The 23598-nt window shown below is 39.7% G+C and overlaps 1 protein-coding gene across 8 annotated transcripts in view; it reads left to right on the plus strand.

Moving 5' to 3' along the window:
- Positions 1-23360, plus strand: part of SLC11A2 (solute carrier family 11 member 2) — a 76218-nt gene extending 52858 nt beyond the window's left edge. For 6 of the 8 annotated variants that reach the window (XM_060195356.1, XM_007537702.3, XM_007537703.3 and 3 more), the window contains exons 11-17: positions 958-1044; positions 2554-2673; positions 2821-2970; positions 5251-5324; positions 5863-6016; positions 9235-9288; positions 19555-23360. In XM_060195356.1, coding sequence (XP_060051339.1) covers positions 958-1044; positions 2554-2673; positions 2821-2970; positions 5251-5324; positions 5863-6016; positions 9235-9288; positions 19555-19632 — 717 coding nt within the window. In that variant the 3' untranslated portion in view covers positions 19633-23360. Of the gene's footprint in view, positions 1-957; positions 1045-2553; positions 2674-2820; positions 2971-5250; positions 5325-5862; positions 6017-9234; positions 11529-19554 lie in introns of those variants that run through there. The other 2 variants (XR_009550855.1, XM_060195359.1) reach the window with 2 other exon arrangements.
- The last annotated feature ends 238 nt before the right edge of the window (positions 23361-23598 follow it).

A 23598-nucleotide genomic window follows, 5' to 3' on the forward strand; every position in this document is an offset into this window, starting at 1 on the left:
GTTCGAGCCCCCAGTTCCCCATCTGCAGGGGGTCACTTTGCTTCACAAGTGGTGAAGCAGGTCTGCAAGTATCTATCTTTCCTCCTCTCCCCCTCTCGATTTTTCTCTGTCCTAGCCAACAACAGTAGCTATAACAACAATAACAGTAACAACCACAACAAGGGCAACAAAATAGGAAAAATGGCCTCCAGGAGCAGTGGATTTTTAGTGCTGGCACCGAGCCCTGGAGGATATATATATATATATATATATATATATATATATATATATAATCTTGATTCCTGATTTTCTGTCTAGCTTTGATCACCACTCTGTTTCCCATTTCAAGATCTCTCATTCCTGGCTCTCCTTTGACTAAGGACTCCCTATTTTGGGTATCTTCTCTTATTTGAAGTCTTCTTAAGGGCTCTTTCCTCCTGTCTTTTTTTTTTTTTTTCCCCTCCCACCAGGGTTATTGCTAGGGCTCTGCATTTGCACAATTTTCCTCTCTCAGTAGGGTTTTTTTTGTTTGTTTTTGTTTGTTTTGTCCCCTCCCCATTTTTAGAGGGTGGGAAACGGGGAAAGAGAAGTCGAGAGAGGAGGAAAGACATCACAGCATTGCTCTACCATTTGTGAAGTTTCCCCTATGCAGATACTCCCGTGTGGTAGCCAGGGACTTTGACTAAGTCTTCATGTGTGGTAAAATGTGAACAATCTTCTAGCCCCCCTGTAGTCATCTTTTAAAATGACCCATTATTCCTATGTTATCATGTACAGATGTAAATATTTTTTATGGCTTTTGCAGGAATAGAGAGATTATAGAGGAAGAACACAAGTCACTTTTGAGTCAGTGTATGTCCACATCACACCTTTTACCCGTATCTTCCCCTCCAGCTTGTGCTTCAGACATGACTGAAAGCTCTTATCCAGTCCTTACCTCAAAAGAAACAACTGCTCCTAAACTGCTTTGTCTTCCAGGTTGAAGTCTGCACAAATAGCAGCAGTCCCCATGCTGGCCTTTTTCCTAATGACAACTCGACATTAGCTGTGGACATCTATAAAGGGGTAAGCCATTCAGGTTTGTGATCTTCACTCCGGAATCAGTATTCTTGTCATAACATCTATTATTTACTCTGGGTTTGCTTCAGAGCTGAGTTTTTCTCCTGTAGTGTCGCTGATTTCACAAGTCTAGATATTAGAGAAGCAGTTGTTACTTGGAAGGAAATAGAGGCCGAATTGAAAAGATGGATCTACTAGCCATTCCCAGAATTTATGTTGAAAGTATATTAAGGGGGCTGGGTGGTGGCACACCTGGTTGAGCGCACATGTTACAGTACGCAAGGACCTGGGTTTGAGCCCCCGGTCCCCACCTGCAGGGGGGAAGCTTCACGAGTGATGAAGCAGGGCTGCAGGTGTCTCTTTGTCTCTCTGTCACCCCCTTATCTCTCAATTTCTGGCTTTCTGTATCCAATAAAATAAATAAAAATAACAAAAAAAGAAAGCATATTAAATCTACATGTGTTAACTGGGAAGACAAATGGAAATGTTTCTTATTGTATCCTCTCAAGTCTTTTATGCTTGTTACATTGTGAACCTCAAGAGTAGCATATCTAGTATGTAGCATTTCCCAAATTGATACAGGTTTTTATGCATCTTTTCAGCCATTTCCCAGGATAATATGAAGGGATATACTTTGTGATATATATAGGCCTTAAAAAAATTTTTTAACTCAATAAGGAAAATTGTCTTCTAGCTAGACTACTGTTTCAGATTACAGTTGGCATTCTCAAAGCTTAATCACTTTACAGAAATGATTGCAAATACTTTTTACAACTTATCTCGACTACAATTTATTTGAGAAACGATATCATGAGTCAAAAGGTGAAACTAATTGCAAAAAAAGAAAGTTCTTTTTTTTTGACATGTAGTTTAAGGAGGAAGGAAGAGGTTAGAGAGTGAAGGAGGGCTATCAGCAAAATGTGTTTGAAAACTTTATTATGATTATACAAAAGATTCTGGAGTCGAAGGCTCCAAGGTCCCGGATTTAATCCTTAGCACCACAATAAAAGAAAGAAAAGAAAAAAAAATAGAAGAAAGAGAAGAAGAAGATGAAGATGAGGTGGTGGTGGTGAAAGAAGTGCAGGAGGAGGAGGAAGAAGAAGAAGAAGAAGAAGAAAAAAAAAGACTTCTTTTTTTTAAATTATCTTTACTTATTGGATAGAGACAACCAGAAATCAAGAGGGAAGGGAGAAATAGAGAGGGAGAGAGACAGAGACACACCTGCAGCACTGCTTCACCACTTATGAAGCTTTCCCCCTGCAGGTGGGGACCAGGGGCTTGAACCTGGGACTTCACGCTCTATAACGTGCACTCAACCAAGTGCGCCACCGCCTGGCCCCCGAAGAAAAGACTTCTATTTAAAAACCTTAGTATGAAATCAGGACTACCTTCTGGGAAAATGTCCAGTTCCGCACTTAGTGTCAGTGTGTACATAGCAGAGAAGGGAAAATGCCCCCAGATAAATGCAGTTTTGGATGTTGTCTAAGCAAATAATTGACACAACATATCTTTCAGGGTGTCGTACTGGGATGTTACTTCGGACCTGCCGCACTCTACATCTGGGCAGTGGGGATCCTGGCTGCAGGACAGAGCTCTACCATGACAGGAACCTATTCTGGCCAATTCGTCATGGAGGTTTGTGCTGCCTTGTCTGCTATAGAATAGAAGAAGATATTGTTCTTTCATTACTTAACCCCTTTCTTCTCATCCTGAACTTCCCCAGGCTTTTTGCTGTTTCTTCTTTCAGACTTTCATTCACCCTACTTCTCTGTTTTCTCCCAGGGATTCCTGAACCTGAAATGGTCACGCTTTGCCCGAGTGATTCTGACCCGCTCTATTGCCATCATCCCTACTCTGCTTGTTGCCGTCTTCCAAGATGTAGAGCATCTAACGGGGATGAATGACTTCCTGAATGTTCTGCAGAGCTTACAGGTGAAGAGGGTGCTGTGGAAAGTCACATCCTGTTTAGTCTGGCAACATTGTGTAGTGCACTTAAATATTAGACCTAATGCTGCTTGCTGGGAGAAATTGAGGGGAAGAAAGAAATACGATGTTTGTTTGTAGAAAAGTATAAGGATTTCCTGGCATTTAGTGGGTTTTCAGTATGCCTTGGTTTTTAAAAAATTGATTGAACATAAATTCTTTTTTTTAACAGGAGTATTGTTCTTTCTTATGAATTTTATTTTTTTTTGAGAGAGATGCAGAGAGAGACACACACACCAGAGCATTGCTCAGCTATGGCTTATGGTGGTGCGGGGGATTGAACCTGGGACTTAGGAGCCTCAGACATGAGAGTCTGTTTGCATAACCATTATGCTGTCTACCCCCACCCTGAACATAAATTCTAAGCCATAGTTATGGAGAACACAAAATACTATTGATTATCAAACATATACTAGGAGACCTTATAATACTAGGTTCTATGGAGGTTAAGAAGACAAGTGTAGGGTCTGGGTGGTGGCATACCTGGTTGAGCGCACGTGTTACAATGCTTAAGGACCCAGGTTCAAGCCCTCGGTCACCACCTGCAGGGGGAAAGCTTTGCGAGTGGTGAAGCAGGGTTGCAGGTGTCTCTCTGTCTCTTTCCCTCTCTGTCCCCCCTTCCTCTCAATTTCTGACTGTCTGTATCCAATAAATAAATAGATATAATAAAAAAATAAAAATAAAAGACAAGTGTGGGGGGCTGGGCAGTGGCACACCTGGTGAAGTGCACATGCCACTTGTGCAAAGACCTGGATTTGAGCCCCTTCTCCCCACCTACAGGGGGGCAGTTCACGAGCAGTGAAACAGGTCTGCAGGTGTCTCTTTTGCTCTCTCCCTATCTCCCCTCCTCTTTCGATTTCTTTCTGTCCTGTCAAATAAAATAGAAAGGGAAACAAAAAGAAAGAAAAAAAAATGGTTGCAGGGAGAGTTTATTTGTAGTGCCGGCACCAAGTCTCAGCAATGACCCTGATAACAAAAAGGAGAAACAGACACATGGTGGTGTCCTCTGCCCAAGGAAGCCGGGTTGGCATCATGGCATCAACTAGAACCTGGTAGCTATAAAACAGTTAAGATATGATGTAGAACAAATTGTTGACTAATGAAGCTAAAGGCATGAATATTATAGATGTAGATTGGGGCCTCCATTTTGGAAAAAGCTAGTAGATTTATTTTAGTTATATTCCAGAGGGCCCATGACTTTACAAGTTTTTGCCTGAGCCTGACATCTAATACGCAGGCGGACACAAGTTATTGTCTGGGGAGATGGTGTCATAGTTGGAAAAAGGATTAGAAAGCTGGATCAGGGAAGAGAGTAGCTCCCAAATCTGGAGAGGGCATTGAGGTCCACCATGATTGTAGATAAGGACCTAAGCTGGGGGTGGGGGTGTTTTGCACTAAACCATCAGAAGATGACAAATTATACTTTGGCACCAATGACTATACTGTAAGCTATTAACTCCCCCTACACATTCTCACCACCACCAATAAAATGATAAAAAAAAGAAGAGAAGTATGATATAAATACTTGTAAATACAAAGACAGTTTATGATCATAGTTGATGCTAGGTTAATGGTCATGCTATAGATTTCAGCATAATGCTAGAGCCTTTTGGGAGTGATGGGAATAATTGTTTCTCATGAAGTAGAAATACTGTCACATTTTTTTTTTTCTTATTTCTGGGACTTTATTGTTTCCCACTAGCGTTTTCAGATAGAAAGTGAAAAAGAAGGAGTCGGGCGGTAGCGCAGCGGGTTAAGCGCATGTGGCTCAAAGGCCAAGGACCGGTGGAAGGATCCCAGTTTGAGCCCCGGGATCCCCATCTGCAGGGGAGTCGCTTCACAGGCGGTGAAGCAGGTCTGCAGGTGTCTCTTTCTCTCCCCCTCTCTGTCTTCCCCTCCTCTCTCCATTTCTCTCTGTCCTATCCAACAATGACGACATCAACAACAATAATAACTACAACAACAATATAAAACAACAAGGACAACAAAAAGGAAAATAAATAAATATATTTTTTAAAAAAAAGAAAAGAAAGAAAGAAAGTGAAAAATACCACAGCACCAAAGCTTCTGCAGTGGGGCTCAGACCTGGATCAAACGCATGGCAAAGCAGCCCAGTATCCTAGTGAGCTATTTTGCTGGTCCTCCATGTGTCACTTTAACCGTGCTGCTCTCTGGGGTGACACAAGAGTCCTCGTTATCCCCACCTGATCTTAGTTCTTTCTTTTGCAGCTTCCTTTTGCTCTCATACCCATCCTCACATTCACAAGTTTGCGTCCAGTAATGAGTGACTTTGCCAATGGATTGTAAGTGTTCCTCTCCGTTCCCTGTAGCATATGGGGGGAAGGTGTCTTCATCAAACTGGAAGGTGGAAGTGTGAATAATCGCAGGGGCCTCTTTGCTTTGAGAGGTAATTCCAAAGCTGCTGCCTCAGTCTCTAGCTTAGAAAGTAGAGCCTGCTGAACAGACAAAAGATGGGGAAGCACATTTCCTGTGTCCAGGGAAGGAAATCTTTAGGCTTCAGGAATTTAACTGCTCAGCTCCATTCACTGAATTTTAAAATACCCCAATTCTGTGTTTAATTGTCTTAATGAGAATGGCATATGCTATCTCTTTTATATACATCTTTAAGGACATGGGGTATTTGAAATGATTTGTTGCATTTCTAGGAACTTAAATATTCGGGGTATTTGGTAGTACTTTTTTTTTTTTAACCTCTTTCTATCCATGTTTCAGTTTTTTGTTTCATTTACCCTTGTGCTTTCTACCTCACAAGATAAGGTTTTCTTTACTACTTATGACCAAGTAGAACTGTCCCAACGGTGACTGCTGATTCTTTTACAGGGGCTGGAGGATCGCAGGTGGCATCTTGGTCCTTATCGTCTGTTCTATCAACATGTACTTTGTGGTGGTTTATGTCCAGGATCTAGGGCATTTGGCATTGTACGTGGTGGCTGCTGTGGTCAGCGTGGCTTATCTGAGTTTTGTGATTTACTTGGTAAGTCCAGTCTAGAAGGAGTATGGGGACATAAATGTCAAAGATGACAGAGATGGAGCTCATTTTTATGCAAAAATGAAAGAACCCAGAAGAACATATAGCAGTCTTCTCTAGGGCAGTGTGGTATTTTATATGAAATTGTCAACATAGCTGTGTAAAAAATAATTATAACTGGGAGTCAGGCGATAGTGTAGCGGGTTAAGTGCAGGTGGCACAAAGCACAAGGACCAGTGGGTGGAAGGATCCCATTTTGAGCCCCTGGCTCCCCACCTGCAGGGGAATCGCTTCACAGGTGGTGAAGCAGGTCTGCAGGTGTCTGTCTTTCTCTCCCCCTCTCTGTCTTCCCCTTCTATCTCCATTTCTCTCTGTCCTATCCAACAACGACGACATCAATAACAACAATAACTACAACAATAAAACAACAAGGGCAACAAAAGGGAATAAATAAATATTTTTAAAAATGATAATTATAACCATATATCTGTTGCTTTGGTTTCTGCAAGTTACATTTTCTGTCATTTCTGTCTGGAATCCATTCTTCATCATTCCTTTCAAGAAAATTAAATGTTTTCTTTATAAAGAGTTGGGACACTGTGCATGTGCAAGTTCACTGCTTTCAGCTTGACTTTCCTATTCAGATAGAAAGAGGAAAGACAGAGAAAGAGTGAGAGACAACATAGTTTCAAAGATCTCTGTGGTGCCACAGCACTCCTTCCTGCCAGGGCTCAAGTCTTGGATGTGCATATGACAACACATTTGCCCCACTCAGCGAGCTGTCTCTCCAGTGCTAGGAGAATATTTGAGGAAGTAAGAAGGGCAGTGGTATAGGATGCTTAGAGGGAGTTGAAGAAGGTAGCTGTTCAGTGTGGTTTTTAGATCTTTGGGATGTTAGTTCTCAGCCCTGCTCATCTCAACCACTTAACTGCACTCTAATAAGGAAATAAATAGTGATAGTCTCTTACTGGATGATTCTAGAGCTCATAAAAGTGATTATAGAGCCACTGTCTAAATAGGGAAGAAGTGTTGAATTATTTATGCCCCAATAATAAAATTTTTGTTTAAACTTCAGCAGTTCAGGTGGACTTGCAAGCATGTAGTCCTGAGTTCAAGTCCCAGCATTATATGTGCCAGAGTGAAGCTTTGGTTCTCTCATAAATAAATCTTTGTTTTATTATCTTTTTTTTTTTTACTTTTTTTTCTTTATTGGGGGATCAATGTTTTACAGTCACTAGTAAATATAGTAGTTTGTACATGCATGACATTTTCCTAGTTTTCCACATAACAATATAACCCCCACTAGGTCCTCTATAATCTTTTTTCTTTATTTATAAAAAAAAAATACTGACAAAAACCATAGTCATCCTTTTCTAAGACCTGTACTGTTTTATTATATTTTAACCAGAGCTCTGGTTTATGGTGATGCTGGGGATAGAACCAGGGACTTTGGGAGTCAGGAGGTAGCACAGCGGGTTAAGCGCACATGGTGCAAAGTGCAAGGACCAACGTAAGGATCCCGGTTCAAGCCCCTGGCTCCCCACCTGTAGGGGAGTCGCTTCACAGGTGGTGAAGCAGGTCTGCAGGTGTCTATCTTTCTGTCCCTCTCTGTCTCCCCCCCCCTCCATTTCTCTCTGTCCTATCCAACAACAATCACTATAACAATAAAACAAGGGCAATAAAAGGAAATAAATATTTTTTTAAAATAAAAAAAAAAAAGAACCAGGGACTTCAGAGTTTCAGGCATGAAAGTCTCTTTGCCTAGCTATTATGCTATCTCCCCAGCACTATATATATAGTTATTTAATAGAGACAGAAAAATCAAGAGAGAGTCAGAGAAAATGAGATGCCTGCACTGCTTGTGAAGCTTCCTCACTGCAGATGGGAACAGGTGGTGAAGCAGGTCTGCAGGTGCCTCTTTCTCTTCCCCTCTGTCTTTTCCTCGTCTCTCAATTTCTCTCTATCCTTTCCAACAACAGCAATGACAACAATAACAATAACAACAAGGGCAACAACAACAAAAAATTGGCCTCCAAGAGCAGTGGATTTGTAGAGCAGGCACCAATTCCCAGTGATAACCCTGGAGGCAATATATATATATATATATATATTTATGGCCTAGTGGTTGCAGACCTGGTAGAGGACCCATGTAACAATGTGCAAGGGTCAGGGTTCCAGCCCCCCAGTTCCCATCTTAGGCTCTGAGGCTCTCCTATTTTCACAATGAAATACTAATCCTTGGCAAACACTGTCATGGGAACTAACCAACTGTTATGAAGATTACCAACCTCCATCCTTCCCATTCTCTGTACATTGGTAGACATTCTGCTCTCCCTAATCCCCAAGCCTGTATGTCTCAAGAAACCTGTATGTGAGAGGGAAGTGAACTTGTGGTTGTTGTTCCTGTAGTAGTTTTGCATTAGTAGAGGAAAATTTAAAGATTTCAAAAATAAAGGTAAGAGTATAGCCATAATCCCACCATCTTTAAAGCACTACTATTATCACTTAAAATGTGTATTTAGTTACTAAAGAGAGACAGGGCAAGCCAGAGCGTCAATCTGGTGTTTATACAGGTCTGGTACAGTTTAACTATTAATCTTTCTTTGTTTCAATACGTCAACTTGTACCAGGGAGGCCTCAATCTCTGCATTTTTCTTTGAGGGGCAGGTCATAACATGACTTCTTTTGTCCATCTATGCTGACCCACCTTCCCCACTTTCATAATGTAACTTTCAAATATGCCCCTGTGTAAGGGAGAGGGGGTGCTTCTGACTCTCCATTCCCACCAGGCACTGCCAAAGCACTATTAATCAATTGTGACAGTATAATTATTTGTAGCAGTAACAGTAATGCGTCGACCCATTCTCGTCCTCCTGCCCAGCTTCCTTGAAGTCTGAATGCAGGTCCAGAGAAGATGACCCTGTCAGGCTCCCTGGCGATCATGACGGGGCGGTGCAGTCCAGAATGTTTTCAAGGGGTGCAGAGTTGGGAGAATGGCTTGTACAAGTCTTGATGGTAGAAGATGAGTGGGCTTAAGAGAGTGGTCAGTGCCAGCACCGAGCCCCAGCAGTAACTCTGGTGGCAACTTAGGAGAAAGAAAGGAAGGGAGTGAGGGAGGGAAGAAAGGAGAGGGAGTATACATTTGAGCAGTACAAAGTGATTAGAGGTGTAAGAGGGTCTGCTCCTAAGAGGTTGGTGAATGATGACTACATTTTATCTTTCAGGGTTGGCAATGTTTGGTTGCACTGGGCATGTCCTTCCTGGATTGTGGGCACATGGTAAGCATCTCTAAAGTCCAGCTGATAGAAGATGGCTACACTAAGTAAACACTGGATCAGTTTGTCTTCTGCAGGTAGCCATTAGAACCAGTGTGTTTCTATGGTTTACTGTGTGAACATAGCAAAAGTATGTGCTGTTGCACAGAATGCATTTAGAGCTCAACTGTTTGTTGGGAAAGACTTTGTTTCACGGATGTTTGAAAGATGGAAAGTTTTCTTCTTTCTGACCTCTTAATCTGGGAGCTGGATTAAGTAGGATTTTAATAATGCTCACATTTGGTGCTGTCATTCTAACACTAACCTCTAAAGTGACTGCCCAAGGGCTAGCTCAAGCATGTTTATCCCTTTGAATAATAATTCACTCTAGTGATTCTTAGCTAGGTGATATATTAAACACTAGGAAAATGCAATACATTTTTCATAATGTAGATGATGGAATGGGTATGCAAATGTTTGTTTTTTCCAAAGATAATGGAAATACTGAGCCTGAAAAATGCTGTTCTTTTGCCTACTCTTTCAGTCGTATGCGTTATAAAAAGATATCAATAGAATGACTGCTTTTATTGAATATTAAATATAAAATCACAAAATCTCCACCTCTGGTTCAGATTAATTTAACTGATTTATATTTTAAATTTCTCAGTAACACTTGAGAGGGATTAGACAGCATGTAGAAGGTGATGAGTGGAAAATGGCAAAACTACCTTTTAGGTGATAGTTACACAATCCTTCAGGGACCATGTAGATTTTCCTCAGAGATCGAAAGCTTATAAGGATTTTCTTGAGACTCTAGATTGTAATGACCTATGTAAGTACAGAGCTTTGCTGGTGATTTTTACTCTTGAACACATGAAGTTGTAAAACTTGCACTTTCCTGCTTCAAGACAGAGGTGATAGTATAAAACATGGTAGTTTTTATGATTGACATTCTCATAAGACTTGAGTGAGGAGAAAAACCTTGAAAGGAGAAGACAAGTCATCTGTTTTATTCATAAAAACCATCTCTACGTGAATCACCATTTACTTCTGAAGATATGCTTCATGCCCAAGGCAACTTCAAAAACAATCTCAGGAGTTCTGGACCTAATGTTGCAAAGCTCTCTCAGCAAGTCTTTAATAACACTTACGGCTGCAAAGGTTCTTGCTCAGCCATTTGCATTGGGTTACATCTCTTCAGTCATTCCCTCCAAGGGAAAAACTTTTGAGACCAGATGGTGGAGTCCTGACATCAGAGGAAATGGTTCCATTCAGCATGAAGCTGCTGCTCTTCAACCACTTAAGACATTTTTCTCATAGTTTTAGATGTGGAACCTGGGACTATGTGGCTGTCTCAAATCTTATCACATTTGGTGGAAATAAATGATCAAAAATCTTTAATAGCCATTGACTTTGTGAGAGTAGTAATGGAGTTGGCATGAAGGACTTTTCTTTTCTGGAGCATCCATTCTGAAATCCTGGTTGCTGATTGTTCTCTGTTCATCTGAGCCTCTAAATAAGCCATTGCTGATATTTTGCACACAGACAAAAGTACACACTGATGCATTGTCTCCCTATGGCATTAAGGGTAAACTATTGTGTTTCACTAACTATGCCTTTATCTTAGCCCCTTTAAGCAATATTAATGAAGGTGATGAGAGACAGTATCCCTAGCCCCTCCTCCTCCTGTCTGCCTCCACCTCTAGCAATCTTTGTAGAGGGGGAACATCAGCTTTTACCTTTACCTAGAATCTGATTGAGATCTGTCAGTCTCAGATTTATAAATATTTACTAGTCCATATATAAGCTGCTAGTTTCTTTTTCAGCATCCTATTTATGACTTGGAATAATGGAAATTTTCTTCCCAGTCACATGGCATTTTATAATGATATACTGTGGTGCTTTACAGTGTTAATAATATTCCCATACCATACTCCATCTGTTCCTCTCAAAGATAAAATGTACTTCACCAATACTCTGGGTGCATTGAACATGTTTGGAGCATAACTCTTTAATTGCCAGCATGTACATTATGTTTGTGCATAAATATTTGTACTTTATAAATTGGCCTTTGTGTTCCATAATGTGACATGAAATAATTGTACTGCTACAGTGCACTGGGAATTAACAGGGATGTATAAGACTTCAGCTTTACTCATTGGAGGCCCCTGTATTAGTGTTAGCAGTGTTTATAACTGATGTCTTAGTGGCTATTTAAAACTATGTAAACTTGATTTGTAATTAAAGACTTTTTTTTTCCAATTTGACTTGCTGGATATTTTTTCTTACCTTGAAAATACTTTCTTTAGTGGGGCTTCCACAGCTTTGATGTAGAAATACTGAAATATCAACTACTTCCTAGAATGACATATTAAGCCCATTGTAACTGGTTTTATCCTAAAAAGGAGTAAAGAACAAAGGTTTGATGCTGATTTATATTTACCCACTTTGTCAAATAGTTCTGCTATTGCTAAATGTCACATTAGCATTTTTTTTTTCTTCCACCAAAACTGTGGCTATTGGTGATGCCAGGCGTTGAACCTGGGACCTCTCACATTGCAAGTCCTCTACACTATCTCCCAGGCCCATGTTTGAACTTTAAAAAAAATGTTATTCTGCCTTTCTGTGCTCTCAGATGAATGTTTTTCTCTTTCATCACCAAAATAGACTTTTACCTACTAAATGAATGACACTTTTGGAAGACCTGCTATAAATAGAAATATTGGCAATGTTTAATAAAAGCCAAGATTAAATCTGGACACATTAAGTTTCAAGCCCTGTCTCCAGACTCATGATATAAAAATCAAAGTTAACACTTCAGTTGTCCTGAAAGTGTCAGTAGAACTTCATTTTCCCTTTGTCTGTTGCAACCTTTCTGTACCTTCTTGACAGGGGCTTAAAACACTATCAACTTGCATATAAAACAATCTGGGAAGATTTTTATTCTCCATGCTGTCCCTTCCTGACTTAGCTTTCCTTGATTGAGGTTTAATATCAGAGCTAAAATAGCCTTCAGAAAAAGTAAAGATCTTGACATGAAAGGCATCTCTTAACCGTACCCTCTGGACTGCCCTCTGCTCCTTCATCGGGTAGGACCAGTGAATCTAATGGTACATTTTCTTGTGGAAAAAGCTCATGAAAGTGAAAATAGCTAATAATTACTCCTATGTACTAATTCTAACTTGAGCATCCATGTTATCCCATTTAATTATTATTATTTTATGTAATTTCTTTATTGAGGATTAATGTTTTACATTTAACAGTAAATACAATAGTTTCTACATGCATAACATTTCTCAGTTTTCCACATAACAATACACCCCCCACTAAGTCCTCTGTCATCCTTTTGGACCTGTACTCCCCCCCCCCCCACCCAACCCTAGAATCTTTTACTTTGGTGCAATATGCCAACTCCAGTTCAGGTTCTGCTTGTGTTTTCTCTTCTGATCTTGTTTTTCAACTTTTTAAAAAAATTTCTTTACTGGGAGATTAATGTTTTACATTCTACAGTAAATACAATAGTTTGTACATGCATCACATTTCTCAGTTTGCCATATAACAATACAACCCCCGCTAGGTCCTCTGTCATTTTTTTTGGACCTGTATTCTGCCCCCCCACCCCCACCTCAGAGTCTTTTACTTGTTTGCAATACACCAACTCCAGTTCAGGTTCTATTTGTGTTTTCTCTTCTGATCTTGTTTTTCAATTTCTGCCTGAGAGTGAGATCATCCCATATTCATCCTTCTGTTTCTGACTTATTTCACTTAACATGAATTTTTCAAGGTCCATCCAAGATCAGCTGAAAATAGTGAAGTCATAATTTTTTATAGCTGAGTAGTATTCCATTGTGTATATATACCAGAACTTGCTCAGCCACTCACCTGTTGTTGGACACCTGGGTTGCTTCCAGGTTTTGACTATTACAATTGTGCTGCCAAGCACATATTTGTACACAGATCTTTTTGGATGGGTGTGTTGGGTTCCTTAGGATATATCCCCAGGAGAGGAATTGCAGGACCATAGGGTAGGTCCATTTCTAGCCTTCTGAAAGTTATCCAGACTGTTCTCCACAGAGGTTGGACCAATTTACATTCCCACCAGCAGTGCAGGAGGGTTCCTCTGACCCCACACCCTCTCCAGCATTTGCTGCTGTTACCTTTTCTGATGTCTGACATTCTCACAGGAGTGAAGTGATATCTCATTGTTGTCTTGATTTGCATTTCTCTGACAATCAAAGACTTGGAGCATTTTTTCATGTGTTTCTCGGCCTTTTGGATCTCTTCTGTGGTGAATATTCTGTCCATGTCCTTTCCCCATTTTTGAATGGGGTTATTTGTTGTCTTGTTGAGATTTGCAAGTTCTTTATATATTCTGGTTATTAGCCTCTTGTCTGATGTATGGATGTAAAGATCTCCCATTCTATGAGGGGTCTCCCGGTTTGGGTAGTGGTTTCTTTTGCTGTGCAGAAGCTTTTTAATTTGATATAGTCCCGTAGGTTTATGCTTGCCTTAGTCTTCTTTGTAATTGGATTCGTTTCATTGAAGAGGTCTTTAAAATTTATGTGGAAAAAAGTTCTGCCAACATTTTCCTCTAAGTATCTGATAGTCTGTGGTCTAACATCCTAGTCCTTGATCCACTTGGACTTTACTTTTGTATTTGGTGAAATAAAGTGGTTCAGTTTCATTCTTCTGCATGTTTCAACCCAATTTTTCCAACACCCATTTGTTGAAGAGACTCTGCTTTCCCCATTTAATAATCTGGGCACCTTTGTCAAAGATTAGATGTCCATAGGTGTGGGGGTTTACTTCCAAGCTCTCAATTCTATTCCACTGGTCAGTGTGTCTATTCATGTTCCAGTACCAAGCAGTTTTGATGCCAATGGCTCTATAATACAGTTTGAGATCTGAGATGTGATGCCTCCAGTTCTGTTCTTTCTTCTCAAGATATTGCTGGGCTCGGTGCCTGCACCATGAATCCGCCGCTCCTGGAGGCCATTTTTCCCCCTTTTGTTGCCCTTGTTGTTGTAGCCTCGTTGTGGTTATTATTTTTGCTATTGTTGATGTTGTTCGTTGTTGGATAGGACAGAGAGAAATGAAGAGAGGAGGGGAAGACAGAGGGGGAAAGAAAGATAGCCACCTGCAGATCTGCTTCACTGCCTGTGAAGCGACTCCCCTGCCGGTGGGGAGCCGGGGGCTCGAACCGGGATCCTTACGCCGGTCCTTGTGCTTTGCGCCACATGTGCTGAACCCACTGCACCACCGCCCGACCCCCTCCTTAGGTTTTTCTATGTATACTGTCATGTCATCTGCAAATAGGGAGAGTTTGACTTCTTCTCTTCCAATCTGTATCCCTTTAATTCCTTGCTCTTGCCTGATTGCTATCGCAAGAACTTCTAACACTATGTGGAATAGTAATGGTGATAGTGGGCAGCCCTGTCTAGTACCTGATCTGAGAAAAAATGTTTCCAGTTTTTCACCATTGAGTATGATGTTGGCTGTAGGCTTGCTATATATAGACTCCACTATCTTCAGGAATTTTCCATCCATCCCCATTTTTTTGTAGTGTTTTGATCATAAAGGGATGTTGTATTTTGTCAAAGGCTTTCTCTGCATCTATTGATATGACCATGTGGTTTTTGGTCTTGCTTTTATTGGTGTGGAGGATTATGTTGATTGATTTTGTATATGAAACCCACCTTGCATCCCTGGGATAAACCCCACTTGGTCATGAGGAACAATCTTTTTAATATACTGCTGTATCCGGTTGACTAGAATTTTCTTCAGTATTTAGCATCTATGTTCATCAGAGATATTGGTCTGTAGTTTTCTTTTTTGGTTGTGTCCCTGTCTGCTTTTGGTATCAGAGTGATGTTGGCTTCATAGAAGCTGGAAGGGAGTATTCCAGTGTCTTCAATCTTCTAGAAGACTTTTAAAAGTAGAGGTATTAACTCTTCTTTGAAGGTTTTGTAGAATTCATTTGTAAAAGCATCTGGTCCAGGACTTTTATTCTTGGGAAGGTTTTTGATAACTGTTTCAATTTTATTAGCTATGATGGGTCTGTTCATGTTATCTAGTTCCTCTTTATTTAATTTTGGAAGTTGGTAGGTATCTAGGAAATGGTACATTTCTTCCAGGTTCTCTAGCTTGGTGGCATATAGTTGTTTATAGAATCGTCGCATGATATGTTGAATTTCTGTGGTGTCTGTTGTGCTCTTTCATTTACTATCCAATTTATTTGGGTCTTCTCCCTTTTTTGTTTTGTGAGTCTGGCTAAAGGTTTGTCGATTTTGTTCACTCTTTCAAAGAACCAACATTTACTTTCGTTGATCTTTTGTATGGTTTCCTTATTTTCAATGTCTTTGATTTCTGCCCTAACTTTAGTGATTTCTGTCCTTCTCATTGCTTTAGGGTTCCTTTCTTGTTCTTCTTCTAGGTCTTTAAGTTGTTCAATCAGGCTGTTTATTTGTGTTTTTTCTTGTTTCCTAATGTGTGCTTGTATGGCTATGAACTTCCCTCTCAGTACTGCCTTAGTTGTGTCCCAAATATTTTGAAAGCTTGTGTCTTCATTTTCATTGATCTCTCAAAACATTTTGATTTCTTCCTTTATTTCCTCTTTGACCCAGTAGTTTTTAAGTAGTATACTGTTCAGCTTCCACATTTTGGGACTATTATTAATCTCTTGTTGATTGTTAAGTGTTAGTTTAATTTCCCTGTGATCTGAGAAGATGCTTGGGATGATTTAAATGCTCTTGAATTTGCTGATGCTGTCTTTGTGGCCTAACATATGGTCTATCCTTGAGAATGACTCGTGGACTTGCGTAAAATGTGTATTCCAGTTTCTTGGGATGAATGACTCTGAAAATGTCCAATAGTTCTAGTTTATCTGTCTCCTCATTTAGCTCCCTCATGTCTTTATTGATTTTCTGCCTGGATGATCTGTCAAGCTGAGAGAGAGAGAGGTGTGGAAGTCCCCTACTATGACTGTGTTGCTGTTAATATATTGCTGTAGCTCTTTCAGTAGATGTTTGATGTATTTAGATTGCTTCTCATTGGGTGCATAGATGTTAATAATTGTTAAGTCCTCTTCATTGACTGATCCTCTGAGCAGTAAGTAGTGTCAATCTTTTTAAATTTTATTTATTTAAATAATAAATAATGTCAGAGAGGCCTGCCTTTTTTTTGTAGGCCATTGACTTTGAGTCAGTGTTTGTCTTGTTGAGTTAGATGGGTTTCCTGTAGACAGCATATTTTTGGGTTGTGTTTTCTGATCCATCTTCCTACTCCTTGTTCCTTTACATTCTAAATAGGATATGTCTTGGTGTCTTTAAGTCTGGCTTAATTTTGTTTGGGACCCTCTGGGATTCTTGAACCTTTATGTCTTTCATTTTGTCTAGACTAGAGAAGTTCTCAGCTGTTATGTCCTGAAGAATACTTTCTTCCCCTCCCTCTCTTTCTTCCTCTGCTAAGCCAATAGTATGTATATTATTTCTTTTGAAGTCATCCCATAGGTCTCTGTTGTTGTTTTCAGTATCTCTTAATCTTTTTTTGAGATCTCTTACTTTTTTGTCTCTAATTTGACCTCGATCTTGCTAATTCTGTCTTCAGTCTCATTGATTCTATTCTCTCTGCCATCTACTGTTTTCTGTAGTTCATGTATTTTGTTACCCTGTTCTGATACTGTTTTAGCTTGTTCAGCTAGTTGTGTTCTTAGCTCAGCTATTTCAGTTTTCAGCTCTCTAATAACCTTGAGATAATTAGTGTTTTCTTCCAGGGTCTCATTGGTCATTTCTGCCTTTGTGATGACAGTTCTCTCAAACTCTTTACTCACTCCTGTGATTATTTCCTTAACTAGTGTTTGGATGTTGACCTCATTATTTTGTGCTTCAACCTTTGGGGGTCTTTTAGCTGGACTCTTGTCCTGGTTCATTTCTCCAATAATTCTTCTTGTTGGTTTAACCATTCTATATAGTATGTTATGAGGTCCCTCTCTCAGTACTTTTCAAATTACTGATCACTCTTGCCTGAATTGACTTGTTCTAAGTAAGGTACTTAAAGGGGTCACAGTTGTGGAAATTGACAGTTGTGTCAATAAATATTATTTTAATCCCTGAGTTGGAACACAGTGGCTTAAAAGCCTCTTTTGTTCTTTTTTTTCCCTGTAGGCTATGGGAGCCTGAGGGCTTTTAAACTATAAGTAGGCTTCTTAGCTTAATCACTGACTCCTGACCAAGAGATAAAGCAGGGTGTGGCAGAGTTAATCCAGTGGTTATGCAAAGAGACTTTCACAGCCCCACTGCTAGGCCACTGAGGTATCTTCTCCTGAGTTTCCTGGTTAGTTCTCTGTCCCCTGGTGTCAGCACAGGGCCTCCCCCCTGCTGCTCCAGATTCTGAGGGCAGTAGCAATGGGGACTCAGAGTTGCACTTGGTGAGTCTCAGGGGAGTCCTCTCCTCCCTTCAGCCATCTTCTTGTTGGTGAAACAGACTGGAGGTGGTGTCTCAAATGGTAAACTGCCGGACTGTTACTAGCCACTTAATCTCTCCCTAGGCTCCTCTCCGTGAGCCACACGTGTTTGCATTCACCAGTGGTTTGGTGGGTTCCTGAAGTCGTTCTGTTCCTCTCTTGTTGCGGTTCCAGATACCTTTGGTATTTCTGTCATACTTTTCCAGGACCTGTACTCTTCCCCCCTCCACCCACCCCAGAGTCTTTTACTTTGGTGCAATACACCAGTTAATTATCTTTTATCTTTTTACTTATTTTCATTTTACAAATTAGTAGAAAATGTAGTCCAGGAGGTGGCGCAGTGGATAAAGTGTTAAACATTAAAACAGGAGGTCCCAAATTTAATCCCCGCCTATACATGTCCCAGAGTGATGCCTGGCTTCCTTTTCCTCTTCCTAACTAAAAAATTCATTAAATGTTTTTATATTATTTTTATTTATTATTGGATAGAGACAGAAATAGAGAGGGAGGGAGGGAGACACCTGCAGCTCTACTTCCCTGCAGATGGAGACCAGGGGCTTGAATCTGGGTCCTTGTGCACTGTAATGTGTGCGCTCAAATAAGTTATGTTTCCTGTAGGGTATACAGCTTTTACAAGGTCATAGGAGTGACAGAGTTTGAGCTCACTCCAATTAATTCCTTTTCCACTATACTAGGAGCATTTTCTTCCTATGGACTTATATTGTTATGTTATATATTAATACAGATATTTTGGTACAAGAGGCAGAAACATTCCTAAAGTATTCCTAAATAGGAGTAGACTGACGCTGAATTATTATCACCAGTCCTTTATTTATAAAAGGAATTAAAAGGACATTGCAGATCCCAAAGCAAACCATGTGGGCTCATGTTGGGGCCTGATCCTTCAGAATTTATAAATCATTTTCCATTCTAGTAATACCTGTCATTTTATAATTTTATTAATTAAAGATTTTCTTTTTCTGTTCAATGAGTGATGAGGCTGGACAACTGGCACTCGGGAATTAGATAGACTACTTGAAATTTTATTTCTATTACATACTGTCATAAAACACAAAACACTGCCTTTCATGCCTAAGGCACCAAGGGTCCCAAGTTCAGTCCCAAGTACCACCATAATCCAGAGCTGAATTGTGTTCTGGCTAGAATAAAAACTACATATATATACTCACTGCATATGTTCTCTTTTTTTAAGATTTATTTAAATATTTTATTTATTCCCTTTTGTTGCCCTTGTTGTTTTATTGTTGTAGTTATTATTGATGTTGTCGTTGTTGGATAGGACAGAGAGAAATGGAGAGAGGAGGGGAAGGCAGAAGGGGAGAGAAAGATAGACACCTTCAGACCTGCTTCACTGCTTATGAAGTGACTCTCCTGCAGGTGGGGAGCCGGGGGCTGGAACCGGGATCATTACACTGGTCCTTGTGCTTGGTGCCATGTGCGCTTAACCCGCTGTGCTACCGCCCTACTCTCTCAGTGAATATGTTCTTAATATTTTGTGGGCACTTAATATTAAGTGCATCCATCCCAAGGCAGGGTGATCACAAGAACAGTCAAAGTAGAAATTTCCCTGAGGCATTTGGTACTATCTCAACTATTAACTTTACTGCCTAGGTACTATTTTATACATCAGAGACCACTCATGTCTCTGTTAGCTAATTTCTTTTTATAGTAAATAAATATAGCAGTATGGGGGGGCAGGGAAGGCCTAGGGCAATAAATAGGTCAATATACTTATTAAAGATCCATAAGCATCACCTGCAATAAGTACTCGAAAATCAGTCTAACCCTCTTCCATCCTTTATCCCTAGTACCACCTGGGGCTGACGGCTCAGCCTGAACTCTACCTTCTCAACACCGTGGATACTGACTCCCTGGTCTGTAGATGACAACAGCCTGCGAGAAGAATGAGACCCACTCTCCCTCAGTACTGCTCTGCCCAAGGTCCTCTTAACACATCTCTGTCAGTTCAGAGGTGAGTTCCGTTCAAGCCTTTGGAACAAAGGGCAAGGATGTCCTCGGAAAGCATAGTGAAAGCTGACAGCCCAAAGTGTAGGTCAAAGACCCGCTCCCCTGCAACACTGCTACAACAGCCAGAGCTCAACCACTGGCCTGTGAAGGCTATACCCCCCAGAGGGTTGTACCTGCTTCTGGAACTTAAAACTGTCTATGTGTGTGTATTTATGTAAACCTGAACATAGAAGTTTGGGTAGAGTTTTAGGGTAATAGAAAGTTATATATCTTTTTTATATTTTAAATATATTGTACAGATAAGTCAGATACTTGTGAGAAAAGAAACAGAATGGGCTGGTCAAACTGACTATTACCTTGTACAGTGGTGCTTAATTATGCCAGTTAAATTTCACTTAATCAACCACACCCCGCCACCCAGCACCTCATTTCTGAAGAAACCATTTCTTTCATTTAGCAATCATGTTTAATGTTGTTATCATTGTGGCTTGTAATTATCATTCTCTGTTTTTTTGAGATACGTTGGTTTAGAAAGAACTTAATACTTAGTAAGAAGATCAGAACATTACTTTAACCAGTGGTCTGTCTCCTAGGTTGTACTGTATCTCAACCCTTTGTAGACTTGACTTTGTCAGTCCCAGAAGAAGATCATGGAAGTATTTGTTTTTCTTGAATGTTCCTGCATTGCCACCTGGTGGCAATGCAGGAACATTTCCCATTTTCCCTTTTTCCCATTGATACTCCAGACATCATTTCTGGTGTAAAATTTGCCTGCAGCAGTAGCTAACATTTCTAATGTGGAATTTTTAGGGAATCTGAAGCATTTCATTTTAAGAATTTTTCTTTTTTTTACCAAGTAATGTGAGATTAGAACTAGACTGTGATGGTCCAGGAATTGGCGCAGTGGATAAAGCATTGAATTCTCAACCATGAGGTCTTGAGTTCAATCCCTGGCAACACACGTACCAGAGTGATGTCTTGTTCTTTCTCTCTCTCTCTGCCTATCTTTCTCATGAATAAATAAATAAATAAATTCTTAAAAAATAGAACTAGACTGTGACTTGTAAAATCAGTTTGCATACTTATGAACAGCCTGCCTATCTGCAGGTTATACATATTTTTGACCCCTTTTCCTAAATATTTGTTTCCATAAAACTCATGATTTTTTCTTATTATTTGTTTCCATAAAACTCATTATTTTTTCTTATTATTTGTTTCCATAAAAATTATTATTTTTTTCAAAAGCCTATTGAGAATTCAAAGATGTAGCAATATTAACTGATCGAAAAATCAGAAGGTTTTCAACAGTGAGCTTGCATTCTTGCATGAAATGCGGAATTTAATGGCAGCTTAATAGACCCAGGGGCACAGACTCCTCCACTCCTCATTTTCTCCCAGACCCAAGGACAAATGCTGCCGCCTTATATATTCTTCTTTCAGTATGAAAATTAAATATTTGACCTCTCTGCCTTAACTTTAAACTTACTGTCTTTCAACAAGAAATGATTAATTTTAAATTCAGACAGATATTGTCTATCTTCATGTGTAATGACTTGACCCTCCAGTGAGAGGGTTTGTTTGTTTGTTTATTTTTCTAAATGTTATTTTAACATTTCTTTTTTAATATTTATTTATTTATTCGCTTTTGTTGCCCTTGTTTTATTGTTGTAGTTATTGTTGTTGTTATTGATGTCATTGTTGTTGGATAGGACAGAGAGAAATGGAGAGAAGAGAGAAGACAGAGAGGGGGAGAGAAAGATAGACACCTGCAGACCTGCTTCACCGCCTGTGAAGCGACTCCCCTGCAGGTGGGGAGCCAGGGATTCGAACCGGGATCCTTAGGCCAGTCCTTGCGCTTTGCACCATGTGCGCTTAATCTGCTGCGCTACCGCCCAACTCCCTATTTTAACATTTCTTAACTTATACTCTAGGGACCCTTAAAGTTTCTGTTTAATTCTTCAGTATTTTTTAAAATATGTTTTTAGTTTATTGATTTTGGCTAGAGACAGAGAGAAATTGAGAGGGAAGGGATAGATAGATAAAGAGAGACACCTACAGACTGGCTTCACTGCTTGTGAAGCTTTCCCCCTGCAATTGGGGACCGGGGGCTTAAACCTGGGTCCTTGTGAACTATAATGTGTGCATTCAACCAGGTACACCACCACCTGGCCCCTTCAGTATTTTTATTATCTAAGAATATTTTAGGAAAGAGAAATAGGCGAAAAATAATTACTTTTCCACAACTTACATAAAAGTGAGGTGGTGAAGTACTTGGGAGATTTCTATAGTTAAACTAAACTAAAGCTATAAACTAAAGCTTAAACGTAAGCTATAAACTAAAGCTTACGAGTATATTCCTTAGCTCATACAACTCCGATAGTCAGAAAATTTGGAAATAAAGCAAACTGAATCATGCTAAAACCAGTAGATGTGATTGATGTTTAGCAAGAAACTAATGTTTTTCTGAGTAAGTTTTAGTGACTTAACTTACTCTCTAATTTAGAGTTTAAAGATCTTTATATCAGTATTATGCACATCAATAGATATTAACATACTTGATCTTAAGACTTTTGTGCTTACATTAAATGGTTGTTGGTTAAGACTATGCAGTCAACACTTTAAAGATGTTCCAGCAGCATATACCCAGAATGTCAGAAAAATGCAGTTGAATAATTGTTACTGAGAAACTGCTGCTACATAATTGGGTGCCAACATATTATGAAAGGCAGATACTTTCTAGGCACAACATGTTTTAATAGTTTATAAATATCATTATCAAGTGAGGAATCTGAGCTCACACATCACAGTGCACAAAGACCCGGCTCAAACCCCTGGTCCTCTCCTGCATGGAGAAAGCTTCATGAGCAGGGAAGCAGGGCTGCGGATGTCTGTCCCTCTCCTTCTCCATCTCCCCCTCCTCTCTCAAGTTCTGTCTCCAATTAAAAAAAATTGTTCAAGTGAGGAACCGAGGGTTATAGCTGTCAATGAGAATAGGCATTTCAATTTTAAATATTATCTTAAGCCACCGAAATCTTTATTCCAGAAATACTTTGCAAATTCAAGTGCTATGTATTATCTGTTTATAGGGTCTTCCTGCAATGACCCTCCCTCTTTACCCAAGTTAATGTGGGCAAGTGAATATCTTCATACTTCCTAACTTTCTCCAAATGTGAGTTTATATTTTTATTTAAATATAAATTGTGAGTTTTCATAAATGCCTTATCATAATAGGTAATGTTTTGTTTTGTTTTCTTCAAGCAACAGATATGTTTACCTCAGTTCTTTGAGAGTACAATTCAATAATTCTGGAACCCACTGCATATTATGGGAAAATATAGCTTATAATTAAATACTGCAGTAAATCTATTTTCTAATGCTGTGTGTATGTTGAAAGAATGGACTGATTTTGGTGACCTAATTAAAAATATTTTTTCTCAACAATGACATCAATAACAACAACAATGACTACAACAATAAAAAAGCAAGGGCAACAAAAGGGAATAAATAAATATAAAAAAAGTTTTTTTTCATTGCATAGTAAACATGAAGCATGACTTTTCTGTGCCGGATATTTTCACTCTGTTTCGCTGTCCTTAATGGAACATATTTGGTCCATATTCTAGTGGAATAAAACATTTGGATTCATTTCTTTTTTTATTTTTATTTATAAAAAGGAAACACTGACAAAAACCATAGGATAAGAGGGGTGCAACTCCACACAGTTCCCACCACCAGAACTCCATAGCCCCTTCCCTAATAGCTTTACTATTCTCTATCCCTCTGGGAGTATGGACCCAAGGTCATTATGGGGTGCAGAAGACAGAAGGTCTGGCTTCTGTAATTGCTTCCCGGCAGAACATGGGTGTTGGCAGGTCAATCCATAC

The sequence above is a fragment of the Erinaceus europaeus genome, chromosome 7 (assembly GCF_950295315.1).
Source record: "Erinaceus europaeus chromosome 7, mEriEur2.1, whole genome shotgun sequence".
Lineage (NCBI taxonomy): Eukaryota > Metazoa > Chordata > Mammalia > Eulipotyphla > Erinaceidae > Erinaceus > Erinaceus europaeus.